Raw genomic sequence first — 12,984 nt, forward strand, 5'->3', positions numbered from 1 at the left:
CTTACATAATGCGTTCTTCACGCCGGAGTCGGGGCGAAAGCTAGGCACTTGGTATCTAGATGTGGTTAGAACCTACAATATTAGTTTGATTTGCTTTTCAACTCGAGTTTGCCTAGGTATTACTCCCAAATATGGTCTATTGATCTCCTATTCCGTTCCTACATGGCCTGGTTGCATGATATACGGCATTCATCCTATCACAGTGCCACCCCGCACGTGTATTAGACTCCCGCATGAGCACACCTCTGAATCCTCATACGATGGCGAATAAAAAAGGGCAACAGGTATGAATTTTGTCGCAATTCGAAGGCTTTCTTTGATCCTTGTGTCGCAGGATATTGAACTGACTGTATCCCTAGGAAATGGTCCAGGTTGGTTCGTGTCTTTTGCCTCCCCTTGCATTTCAATCGCAGCTATAGCTTACGTCGCCTTTCTCCCCTTTTTGCAGACAACTCGGAGTAAGTGAAAGCTCTATATACCCTCTTCTACAGCTATGAAACAGCTGTGAGGTATGTTGGATGCTAACGTTGTTTGAAGACGCGCCGCATCGCCATTCTGGGCTGGCCGAAGTACGCCCCTAAATCAGGGATCGTCGAAGCTCTATGGCTCGAATACTGTTGTGGGCGCATCCTACTCACACGCCAATATTGTACAGTATGCTAGAAATGCATTCTACACATCCAGACAATTTATCGGAAATGATGACTGACAAGTGTCTTCTTGGCAGACCTACCTCCTCCCACTCAGCGCCAAGAACACCTCCGAAGACATCGGCTACAAATGCTGCATCAAACTCGGCTCGCAAGTCAGGGAACATGGTGACCTCACCTCCCCGACAACTCTACCCTGGCATTATGGCCGACGGGGTCGACGAGTGGAGTCGCGACCCCACGGAAGAAGACGAAGAAGAAGATGAGGACGACGAGATTGTGTACGATGATGATGAGGATGAATTCGGGCTCCCTAGTCTTGCTAGTATGAGGAGAAAAAGATCCGCGCCTTTGAAGGCCCAGAATATTGATTTCAGTGGTGGCAACCCCTCGACACTTGGGTATGGATTAGCAGCCGCCAACAGACATCGCGCGGATAGTTCAGATATTGCGGAAGAGCGTGGTGCCCCGATGTATCCAACTGCTCGCAAGGGGGAGGGAAAGATCCTTCGGCCTCAATACAAGGACATCCTACATGGTATGTATGAGGCGACTGGAAAATTAGGACCATGCTGACAGTTATAGATCCTGCTAATGCTTTGAACCTCATCAACCACTCCCCACCTCCGATAGATGCTTCACCCAAAGAGAGGGACATTCATTCGAGTCGCATTACGCGCATCAACAAGTTCAAGCGCATCCTGCAAGCGAGCACGGTATCTCCTACTGAGCTGCGGGATCTCGCTTGGTCAGGCGTCCCAGAAGAAGTGCGGCCAATGACTTGGCAGCTCCTCCTTGGCTATCTTCCTACAAATAGTGAGCGACGCATCTCCACTCTGGAACGAAAGCGCAAGGAATACCTTGATGGAATCCGGCAAGCCTTTGACCGAGGTAGTGGGGCAAGCTCTGCAAACCCCTCTTCAAGCAAGGGCCGCGGCAGAGGACTTGATGAGGCAGTATGGCACCAGATTAGCATTGATGTTCCACGCACCAGCCCCCACATTCCGCTGTATGGCTATGAAGCCACCCAGCGGTCGTTGGAACGCATCCTTTATCTCTGGGCCATCCGACACCCAGCAAGTGGTTATGTTCAAGGTATCAATGATCTAGTCACACCATTCTGGCAGGTCTTCCTGGGCGTTTACATAACCGATCTGAACGTCGAAGAAGGCATGGACCCTGGCCAATTGCCTCGGAGTGTGTTAGATGCGGTGGAAGCGGACACCTTCTGGTGTCTGACAAAGCTGCTGGACGGTATCCAGGACAACTACATATACGCCCAGCCTGGCATTCACCGACAGGTCAGGGCATTACGAGACTTGACAGTGCGCATCGATGCAGCACTCGCAAAGCACCTGGAACAAGAAGGTGTGGAATTTATGCAATTTAGTTTCCGATGGATGAACTGCTTGCTCATGCGGGAAATGAGCATCAAAAATACGATACGCATGTGGGACACATACATGGTACGTTTTCTCCCAGGGACTGTCTGGCATGATACTGATCGTTATTCTAGGCCGAGGAGCAGGGCTTCTCTCGATTTCACCTCTATGTCTGCGCTGCATTCTTAGTCAAGTGGACAGATCAATTGGTCAAGATGGATTTCCAGGTACGATGTTGTAGTCGAATATCGCCACCATTAAACAGGAACTAACGTCTTCTAGGAGGTGATGATGTTCCTCCAAGCATTGCCAACGAAGGGTTGGACCGAGAAAGACATTGAGCTCTTACTCAGCGAAGCATTTATCTGGCAAAGCCTGTTTCAAGACTCGCGTGCTCACCTCCGGCCTGCTGGTGATGAACCTCCTGACAATGGTATCTCTTATTGATAGTAATCATAATTCATGATCCGAATTCCCAACTTCTATTTTCGGATGCTTTTTTTCCCCGGGACAGACTTGGTCTGTATTCGCTCAGTTGAAATGAATGCCCTTTTGGTTGAATGCCCAGAGCAGCTTCAAGAAATCATTCTCGTCACACATTCTCGCGCGCCTTTCTCCGAGGCCAGTGTCATCCTCCAGGACCTGGCGCACCTTCTCACGGACTAGCTCTGCAACCTTGCCACGCTTCTTGCGCGAAGCTCCATTCTTGAGTGCTGCTTCGAGGCGGGCATTTGTGCTCTCCTTGAAGAAATCAGGAACATCGTCATCGTCCATATCCATGACCTCGTCGGCCGGTTCTTCGACAGCCTGTTCCTCCTGCTCCTCCATGTCCATTGCCATGGGATCATCATTGGCGGCTTCAACTGGGCCATCCTCCACTGGGATGTCGTTCTGCGCGCACCATGTCCGATAGTTTGCCTCTAGCAATTCCATGATGCTTGTCGTACTAATGAAACTGGACCGGAGAGTCTTGTTCTTTCGAACGAAAACAATTCGCAACAGACCATCCCACTCTTCGTAGTTGATCTGTGGCCGTGGGTTCTTGGGGACCATTCGAATGACACTTGACTCGACCTGGGGCGGTGGCTTGAAGTTGTTCTTGCCAACCTTCATGATATGATCAATCTTGGCCCACATTTGCGCATTAACTGAAAGTCGACTGTAAAGTTTGTCGCCGGGCTTGGCGAATAAACGGAGTGCGAATTCACGTTGGAACCTGTGTGGGAGGTTTCGAGTAAGCTCTCAATTCCACAGAACATCTCTGATAGCTTCTAGCCTTGCTGGCGGAGACTTACATGAGAATGCATGAACGTGGCGCCGGAGATGTAGCCAGGAGCTTGAATGTGAGAGGAGAAGAGATCTTGACTCTGTTAGACCCGGGAAGAACCCTTGGAAAAAATCTGGGGCCGTACGTACCTGGTAGGGGGTGTTGCTGATGCAGACATCGAAGTATGGGAGCTCCGTCTTCATCACATCTCCAAGAATGACCTCTAGGCGCTTTTGGTATGGAGTAGACTGGAAGCGCTTGGTGACTTCTGCAGCCATACGAGGATCCAATTCCACGGCAATGCATTTCTTCGCCTTCTCCAAAATCTTGGCTGTCAAGTTACCAGTACCGGGACCAATTTCGAGGACGATCTGTTGATTCACACTATTAGTGTTTGTTAAGCCAATCAATGTCTTTTGTAACCCACGTCGCTTTGCTTGAGCTCAGCCTTTTCCACAATTGCAGCTAGTTAAATACCTGTTAGCTAGAGTAGGGTATAGTGCAGTGAGAATCAGTCCCTACCAGCAATACCAGGGTTCTTCAGAACGTGCTGGCCAATATCAGTGTTCATCTTGAAGATGCTGTGCGCAGCTTTTGTCTTGGCAGCAGCATCTGACAGGCCCTGCGAAGCCGCGTTATTGCGCTTCTGTTTATTAACCTTTGGCATCTTGGAATCCTTTGTAATTTCACAATTATCAAGAAGAGAGAAAACCTGCGGCAACAAACCACCATGGACTCCAATGTGGGCGGGAACTTTTTTTGCGATAAGATTGCCGGCGCCGGGAATACCATTTCCCCGAGCCCGCCTTCGCCTTCTGCGCCGTCGGCGTCGAGCTCTCTGAGTTGTGTTGTGCTCGATATGGCTTCTGGACGAAAGGATTTCCTAAGCCAGGCAGCGCCTGAGAACTATGTCGCTGGTCTAGGTCGTGGTGCGACAGGATTCACCACTCGCTCTGATCTTGGTCCGGCGCGTGAGGGACCTACGCCCGAACAGATCCAAGCTGCTCTCACCAAGAGAGCTCAGCTTCTAGGAGCTGCTGCACCCACTGCCTACGGTGCCACTTCACGCGAGAAAGGTGGAAAAGACGACGATAAGGAGGAGGAAGATGAGCGGTTCCAGGATCCCGACAACGAGGTCGGGCTGTTCGCATACGGGCAGTTCGACCAAGAAGATGACGAAGCAGACCGTATCTACCAGGAGGTAGACGAGAAGATGGACAAGCGCCGAAGAGCTCGCAGGTTAGTTATATCCCTCCCATTCCCGCCTCCCATTCCCTCCTCCGAAACCATTTGTTTATCGGATTAGCTCCGGTCGTTTGGACAAAATACCGACTTAAATCGCTCGCCACCTACAGGGAAGCTCGAGAGAAAGCCGAACAATTAGAATACGAACGCAATAACCCGAAAATCCAACACCAATTTGCCGATCTGAAACGCACCCTAGCCTCGGTATCTGAAGAAGAATGGGCCAACCTCCCGGAGGTTGGTGATTTGACGGGCAAGAATCGACGAGACAAACAGAACGCCCGACAGCGGCATTACGCCGTTCCGGATAGTGTCATTGCTGGCGCGAGAGACTCAGCTCAGTATGGCACGACAATTGCCGAAGATGGCACGGAAACGACTGTCGACGAAGGAGAAAACGCCGACAGTAACATGATGAACTTCGCAGATATCGGTGCGGCGCGTGATAAAGTGCTGAAGGTCCGACTTGACCAGGCTGCATCCGGAACTTCTACGAATATCGACCCGAAGGGTTATCTCACCAGCTTGACACAATCAGAAGCCAAAGCTGGTGAAGTTGAGGTGGGCGATATCAAGCGAGTTCGTACCTTGTTAGAGTCAGTTACCAAGACCAATCCTAAACATGCTCCCGGTTGGATTGCGCTAGCTCGTCTGGAGGAGCTTGCTGGCCGGACTGTGGCAGCTAGGAACCTAATCGCGAAAGGGTGCGAGCTCTGCCCCAAAAGTGAAGACGCATGGCTGGAAAACATTCGACTAAATGAAGGCCACAACGCAAAGATTATTGCAGCGAATGCCATTAAAAACAATGACCGTTCCACAAGACTTTGGACCGAGGCCATGAGATTAGAAACGGACACCCGTGCCAAAAAGAATGTTCTGCGACAAGCTATTCTACACATTCCCCAATCGGTGCAGATTTGGAAAGAAGCTGTCAATCTAGAAGACGATCCCGCCGATGCGCGCTTGCTGCTGGCAAAGGCTGTTGAAATCATTCCTCTGTCAGTCGAGTTGTGGCTTGCCCTTGCGCGTCTTGAAACCCCGGAAAATGCCCAAAAAGTCTTGAACGCTGCTCGCAAGGCCGTTCCTACTAGCTACGAAATCTGGATTGCTGCAGCTCGACTCCAGGAACAGATGGGTACATTCGCTAGGGTCAATGTCATGAAGCGTGCTATTCAGTCCCTGGTCCGAGAGAACGCTATGCTGAAGAGAGAGGAATGGATCACAGAAGCCGAGAAATGCGAAAGCGAAGGCGCCGTTCTTACATGTGGCAGTATCATTCAAGAGACTCTCGGATGGGGCCTGGACGAGGATGATGACCGAAAAGATATCTGGATGGACGACGCGAAGGCCAGTATTGCCCGTGGTAACTACGAAACTGCCCGGGCAATTTACGCTTACGCCCTACGAGTCTTTGTGAATCGTCGATCAATCTGGCTCGCAGCAGCGGACCTCGAGCGCAACCACGGCACCAAAGAAGCTCTCTGGCAGGTCCTCGAGAAGGCAGTCGAAGCATGCCCTCAAAGCGAGGAACTCTGGCTCCTCCTTGCCAAGGAGAAATGGCAATCTGGAGATATTGACGATGCTCGACGAGTCCTGGGCCGTGCCTTCAACCAAAACCCTAACAATGAAGATATCTGGCTTGCTGCTGTTAAGCTAGAAGCGGACGCCAAAAAGCCAGACCAAGCCCGAGAGCTCCTGGCCACCGCCCGCCGTGAAGCTGGCACAGATCGCGTGTGGACCAAGAGCGTTGCTTTCGAGCGGCAGCTCGGCAACATCGACGACGCTCTTGATCTAGTCAACCAAGGTCTGCAACTCTTCCCGAAGGCCGACAAGCTCTGGATGATCAAGGGCCAAATCTACGAAGCGCAGAACAAGCTCCCGCAGGCGCGCGAGGCATACGGAACAGGCACCCGCGCCTGCCCCAAGTCCGTTGCGCTGTGGCTACTTGCCTCGCGACTGGAAGAGAAAGCGGGCGCCGTGGTCCGAGCCCGATCCGTCCTCGATCGGGCCCGGTTGGCCGTTCCCAAGAACGCAGAGCTCTGGACCGAAAGTGTGCGCGTTGAACGCCGCGCCAACAACATCTCCCAGGCCAAGGTCCTCATGGCGCGCGCGATCCAGGACGTCCCGACATCGGGGCTTCTGTGGAGCGAAAGCATCTGGTATCTCGAACCCCGCGCTCAGCGCAAGGCACGCAGTCTGGAGGCTATCAAGAAGGTCGAGAGCGACCCGATTCTGTTCATTACTGTTGCGCGTATCTTCTGGGGCGAGCGTCGGCTGGAGAAGGCCATGACCTGGTTTGAGAAGGCGATCGTCTTGGATAGTGATTACGGTGATGGCTGGGCTTGGTATTACAAGTTCCTTATGCAGCATGGTACCGAGGTTAGTTTCTCTCTCCCCTTTTCATTCACTCTTTGGGCTCTGTGTTATCGTTATCATTGGAATATCCAGCTGACATCTAGTTACAGGAAAAACGAGCAGATGTCGTGTCGAAGTGCATGTCGATGGAACCCAAGCACGGTGAGATCTGGCAGTCCATCGCGAAGGACCCGGCCAATGCCTACAAGACTACCGAGGAGCTTCTGAAGCTTGTCGCAAATATCATCAACTAGCTGGCATAGTCTTTTAGTGTATCATCTACAGGCGTCTCGGGGGCAAAACGCCCATGGAATTCAATCTTTGACAGGGATCTGTCTTTGTTAAGACTCACGTCTAGAAGTCCAGAAGTCCAGGGTCCTAATGTAAAAATATGTAAAACTTCTCAAGATAACCAAGTTGTAAAGTAGAATTCATGGGTATCGAACAAGACCTCCTCCTCCCAACAGAGGTCATGGCCATTCAGCTTTTTTTACGTCTCTTTGTTTTCGAGGTTTCCTTTCATCCTCCAGATATCGACCGCTTGACCTTGTCCTTAAGAAGTGATACTGTACATGACCAAAATAGGAAGGTGAATATAGAGGACAAGGCAGTGGCGGTCGAGAACGGATAAGACAATATATCTTCAAACTCCAAATCCATATGCAAATAATGTGGCGCCACAAACAGTGACAGCCTCCCTTGGTAGTACCCAGACGCCGTGAGCCACCATCCAAATCGTGAGTGAAGCCAAAAAAAGAAAAGAAAAAAGAACAGAAAAAGCATGTAATGTAGCATGTATGAAACGGGGAAAAAAAGACATCGGGGGTATAAAATTCTCATGCAGCCATGGACAGACACTCGTCGAGCAAAGAGCTCAACTGAGCTCGATCACCAAGCGTGCCGCCTTCCCAGTCTAGCAGAGAACCGTCTTCAGCTTCGTCTTCGTCCAGGTCCATCTCGTCTTCGGGTTTGATTTCTTGATGCGGCTCACCAGCGCCATTCTCCATCCGATCGTGTCTTTCGGTCTCGAGTTCGTCTTCGAAGTAACTGTTCATGATCTGGTCTACAATCAGCGGCATGTGGCCGAGGACACCGCCGCCCAGCTCCAGAGTTAACCGCAGGTCTCTAACGCCTAACGGTTTTCGGAGGTTGGCCTCTCTCGCTTCAACGGGGAGTAGGCCTGTGGCGGAATCCTTCGAAATCTCCCCACGTGTGTATGCAAGCTCTTCGACTTCCAGTTGGTGTCGGTATTGACGCATCATCATGTTATTGATTGTACCGGATGGGCCATTTGAACGGGTGCGCGAGAATACCGCGGACAAGACTTCCTTTACGAAAGTTTCCGTCGCAATTGCCATGAACTCAGCACATGGGAGCGCAGCACCGCTGGGGAGAGATTCTTCGTAACATATCGGGACCATGCGGGCATGGATGGATTCGGCATCGGGGAATTCGCCTGTTTCTGCGGCTAGCGGCTGGGCATATCGTTTTCGGATTTCCAGCTCCCAGTCTGTAATGGAGAAAGATGGTTAGGGATTATTTCCTGAATTGACCATAGGAACGGAGAGGGTGTTGCCGTACTAGTTTTGTTCAGCCCGCCTGCACTTGCGGGAACTTGGCTGGGTAATTTGAATTGCTTAGCTAGATAGCTTTCTTCAAGCTCTGTAAGCACCTTCTCATTGGTATCTCGCTGGTGATCGTTAGCTGTCGGGTTCTTGGGTGAAGGTGTTAGTCATCGTTTGCGACTACGCACCTCTGGGATTCCCTTTATGCGCCGACGGTCCCTCGGAGGTAGTTTCATAACCTCCGTCTTCAATCTTTGCTCCGCAGCATCTCCGGAGACGGGTTTCGACACCGTGGATGGTTTGTCGTTGGCCGATACCCAGTTTGCGACGCCGTGATCGGGGAGGTCTCGCGTGAGGTTTCCGATGAGCGCGCATACGAAATTGTTATGTAGATGTTCGTTTTTAGGATCGGCGCACAAGAAGTAATCGACGCGTGAGGAGTATTCGCGCTGGTTGTAGTGTCCTATCATCAGGCAAGAGGTTAGGAGGTGATCGAACAGAGGCCAATACGTAGGAGGGAAGGGAGAAACACTCTCCGCGGAGCGCAAGCAATCGCTATTTAACTAGAAATCCCATGCGCATCATGACATACCTAGTAAGAACAGAGCTGTAGACTCCTTATATTCGGCCCACTTGTCTCCGATGGCGGCCTTCAGGTCCGTGTAGGCATGCTCGAGCTCCAGTCGCGGCACCGATATCAGAGCTCTGGAGGTCTTCGCAGATACTGAGCCGTTGGGCACGGCGCCCTTTGGATTTGAGACAGAGTCACTCCGACTCAGAGCCGCCGGATCAATCTGCATGGTTGCTGAACTCGCGAGGGCGCGACGGGCGACGCCGAAGGGCAGGGAATATTGGCACCTACGCCTTCATTAAGGAGGATTCTAGGGTTCAAACTAGAAATAGGGGAAGAAAGTATGTTTTCATGAGACAACCTGATGAATTGAAGATGAAAATTGATGGAATGAAAGAGATGGCGATGGGTTTGAGTGGAAGGGGAGGTTCCGACTTGCGGTTCCCCGCCAGACGCCAAAAACGGATACATCGATGTGCGCCAAACTTAGCAGTGTTGCCTTGTATGTTTACATATATTTCTCTACATTGTTATACTAAGGGCTTTTCAAATTGATCAGCTAGATTTTCAAGATAGCTGCACTACATCTTCACTTAATACCCCAAACAGTTGTCCGATCTCTGCAATGATCTCCGTGATTTCATTCGATAATTGGCCCGTCACCAAAACTAGAAGGACAAGGGTCAGTGTATTGACCTGGACGGGACGAGAAACCAAAGATATACTCACTATATGCATAAAGCAAAGCACAGTCCTCATCGGTAGTCTGTTGAGATGCTTCATGATCCAGGCGATAGCGATAGATGCGAGCAAGCAATCGGTCTCTAGCATGCTCAATGCTAGGAAGGACATCACTCATAGGGTACTCGAGTTTCATCGAGGAAGCAATCACTGGAAGATAGTCAGCGCCGCATCAAGTGCGCAAGGAAGTTACAAGAGGACTGACCTGATAATAGATGGCTCACACGAGCAGATAGCTGCAGCCGTTCTGATTTTGTGTATTGCAGAAGGCTGATTTCACCTTCAGTAGCCGCATTATTCTTCATCAGCTCGATGTTCATGGTAAGGAAAGAATTCACCATGCTGCGTGTACGGCGAACAATGTTGGCATAGGAGGCTTCAGGGAATGCACTCTTCAGTTCAAACTCGGAGCCTGCCGCAGCCTGAAGAGATTCCAACCGAGACAAAAATCGTTCAATCTCAAGCTTCTCGCGGGGCGTCATGTATAAAACAGACCTCTTGCCTTTGGCCATGATGGATAGGGGATCGCGTTTCCAGACAAGGCTTAGGTGCAGCCAGAGAAGACTCAGGCTCTCCTTGAGCCTACTTCTTGCGCTGATGGGCCAAATCATTCGAGTGATGATGATTCCCCAAATGCACCCAGACAACACAGCAACAACTCGATGGAGTGCAATCTCGGCCATGATTGGATGAGAACCGCCTTCGTCTTCGTCCAGATTTGCTTGTTTCCGAGAAAGGGAATAGCCGTACAGCACAGAGAGGTTGTAAGTGAGCATGATAAACCGGCCCATGGGTCCATTCCCACGAACAATAGTGATGTATCCAGTCCAGACAGCCATTATCCATCCCAAGAATGCAAGAGCAAATACATTTCCAGCGGTGATATTCCATGCTAGGATAGCGGCGACTGCCCCTAAACAAGTACCAAGAAACCGGGCATACCCCGTCGTGTTCGAAGCCCCGATAGTCATCGAGCAAACCAGCATGTAGGACAGCAGACCCCATTCTCCCCGCCAACGCCCATAGAACGGGCGAGTTGAAGGAAGAAAAGCAGGTAGGGCATAGAGTGCAGCTCCTGCCCCAACCTTGATCGCGTATTTCGTATCATCTCGTCGGAAGAATCCAAGACATTTCCATAAACGGTAACCGAGCCTTTGCTTTGTTGTTTCATTCGCCGAAGGGCCTTTTCGTGTTTGAACATTGACAGAGAGTGTATCATGTGCAATCAAGCCATCTGATGCACGCCTAGCATGCTTATGGGAGTCCTGCCCAGTACCGGTTGGATTGGAAGCTGTCTCTGCAGAGAATTAACATATAATCCATGTCTCAACGATTTGTATGCGTACGTACCATCATCAAAGGAGGCTATTTTAGCGGCCTCCGCATTTCTCGACCACCGCCAAACTTTGAGCCATGACCAGGTTCGCCCATTGGGCCGCTCTTCGACTTCCAACTGCAACTCATCTAAGATGGAAAGCATCTCTCGGAGCTGCTCCCCAAATTCGAGGAGGGAAAAGCTGAAATGACCACAGCTAGCTGACACTTCCTCAAGATCGGCTTCAGCTTCGCGGGACTTCAATTTCATGGTTTCCTTTTGTTGATACAAGGTTGCGAGTGTCTTCTCGCGGGATTGTTTGTAAAGATCAAGCGCTCGGTCAAGACTAATTCGCAGTCGACCATTCACTGAGACCTTATAGTCCGGTGCAGGCCCAAATGGAATCTCCTTGAAGATTTCTTTCAATGTGAAGGCCAACGATCGCTGCTTCTAGTTAGTCTTGAATTATATCAAATACTTCTTGAGTCCCAACTTACCATTGCAGGGCCTAGATGAGAGATGAATACAGTGAAGACATCTGCTGGAAGAAGCGTGGGTCTGGGTGTTGATTCAGCACTTCCAAGTTGATGGGAGCTGACCGGAGATAGTTCCTCCTCTGGTCGCTCAGCAATAGGCTCCAGAAAGGACCCTTCGGGAAATGACCAGGACCGCTCGAGGGTCATGAAATAGTCCACATGAGTCGAGCTACCTTGCTGATCTTCCGGAGACACAGAGTCACGGGCAATAGTCTCACGAATCAAACTGAATTGGAGAGAAGCTGCATTACGCAGACCTCCCATGTTATGGGTAATATCTTGCACCCAACGGACGAGGTTCTTTTCGAGCCTGTACTCTTTTTCAGTGCCTGCCACATAGTGCTCAAGTTTAGCCTCTCGGACGAGCCTGTCGAGCTGGCTGTAGGCCTTGCGGTGCTTCGCCTCTGCGTCAACGAATTCAGCCGAGAGAAGCACCTCCTCAGATCCGCTCAAGAAGCTTTCTGTGATAAGTGCCATCATGATAGCCAATGTATCGGTGACGGTGACGAGGTTTGAGCGCAGCTTTTTACGCGCTGATATGGGGAAGACCAAAAAGGATACAAGCATGACAGCCACCACGCCCATCACGACCATCTTTAGGACTTGGAAGATCTTGGAAAGAGACAAATCACCGCTTTGTACAGAACCCTCCTTGGTCAAAAGGGTGATTGTTGACAGAGCCGTGAGTGAACAGGCAACATTCACCAGAGGATCTCCCAGTCGTTGCTTGGTCCAACCGACAAAGCCAAGCCCACCGCCACAGAATACTATCAGGACCACAGCATGACCAAGGGCAGGCAATTCCAATGTGTCCTGGAAAAACATCTCCACGAACATGCTGGTAATAGTCAAGAAGGTAGAATAGCAGAACGCCAGGAAAGCGCAGATCGAGGCCTTGAACATCGCACCCTGGGATCTGGCAGGGTGAAAGTAGACCGTCACCGTAGCCACCATGTGTTTTCCATCCTGATGGCCCAGCATGGCCGAGACCGCGGGGATAAAAGTTGCCAGAGATCCGACCAAATACGCAAGACTGTACTTCAAGACTCCAATACCCGGTTCCGACCTAACAAACTGATTTGTCTGCATCCATTTATCACGTATACGCCGCGTGAGGGCGTCGAGGTAGCCCTCATAATGTTGGATCTCGTTTGTGAGGAGCCCGCGCCTTTCCTCATTGTTGTCAGGCGTGGAGTTTCGGAGGTTGATGAGGCCTTTCAGGCGCTGGCCTGTTTTTGGGAGGACAAATGTAGCCTGACGGAGCTTCACCGACGATTAGTATCTTCCAAGTCAAAAAATGCGAGCACATACCGTTGGGCGCGAACGTCGGGAGATGCTGGGAGTTCCAGATGGCATC

At 50.9% G+C, this 12,984-nt stretch overlaps 5 protein-coding genes across 5 annotated transcripts; 2 read left to right on the top strand and 3 right to left on the bottom strand.

The window, feature by feature from the left end:
* Positions 1-260: 260 nt before the first annotated feature.
* Positions 261-2,531, top strand: N7518_009159 (GTPase-activating protein GYP1; the record flags this gene model as incomplete). Its single annotated transcript, XM_057190086.1, has 8 exons — positions 261-284; positions 360-375; positions 449-458; positions 538-654; positions 728-1,188; positions 1,236-2,116; positions 2,167-2,259; positions 2,315-2,531. The coding sequence occupies 8 exons, from the start codon at positions 261-263 to the stop codon at positions 2,477-2,479; spliced, it is 1,767 nt and encodes a 588-aa protein (XP_057037742.1). The 3' UTR covers positions 2,480-2,531.
* A 32-nt stretch (positions 2,532-2,563) lies between these two features.
* Positions 2,564-3,966, bottom strand: N7518_009160 (dimethyladenosine transferase; the record flags this gene model as incomplete). Its single annotated transcript, XM_057190087.1, has 5 exons — positions 2,564-3,248; positions 3,328-3,392; positions 3,449-3,670; positions 3,727-3,764; positions 3,822-3,966. The coding sequence occupies 5 exons, from the start codon at positions 3,964-3,966 to the stop codon at positions 2,564-2,566; spliced, it is 1,155 nt and encodes a 384-aa protein (XP_057037743.1).
* A 63-nt stretch (positions 3,967-4,029) lies between these two features.
* Positions 4,030-7,153, top strand: N7518_009161 (U4/U6-U5 snRNP complex subunit PRP6; the record flags this gene model as incomplete). The annotated part of the gene is made up of 3 exons (XM_057190088.1): positions 4,030-4,538; positions 4,655-6,923; positions 7,010-7,153. The coding sequence occupies 3 exons, from the start codon at positions 4,030-4,032 to the stop codon at positions 7,151-7,153; spliced, it is 2,922 nt and encodes a 973-aa protein (XP_057037744.1).
* Positions 7,154-7,735: 582 nt separating this feature from the next.
* N7518_009162 (TADA1 family protein) lies at positions 7,736-9,264 on the bottom strand (the record flags this gene model as incomplete). The annotated part of the gene is made up of 4 exons (XM_057190089.1): positions 7,736-8,409; positions 8,481-8,589; positions 8,653-8,927; positions 9,057-9,264. The coding sequence occupies 4 exons, from the start codon at positions 9,262-9,264 to the stop codon at positions 7,736-7,738; spliced, it is 1,266 nt and encodes a 421-aa protein (XP_057037745.1).
* Positions 9,265-9,602: 338 nt separating this feature from the next.
* Positions 9,603-12,983, bottom strand: N7518_009163 (FUSC family protein; the record flags this gene model as incomplete). Its single annotated transcript, XM_057190090.1, has 6 exons — positions 9,603-9,703; positions 9,765-9,926; positions 9,982-11,073; positions 11,127-11,535; positions 11,589-12,890; positions 12,939-12,983. 6 exons carry the CDS (start codon positions 12,981-12,983, stop codon positions 9,603-9,605), a joined length of 3,111 nt encoding a protein of 1,036 aa, XP_057037746.1.
* Position 12,984: the final 1 nt, after the last annotated feature.

Source organism: Penicillium psychrosexuale (assembly GCF_028828465.1).
Source record: "Penicillium psychrosexuale strain IBT 29551 chromosome Unknown utg000005l, whole genome shotgun sequence".
Taxonomy (NCBI): Eukaryota; Fungi; Ascomycota; class Eurotiomycetes; order Eurotiales; family Aspergillaceae; genus Penicillium; species Penicillium psychrosexuale.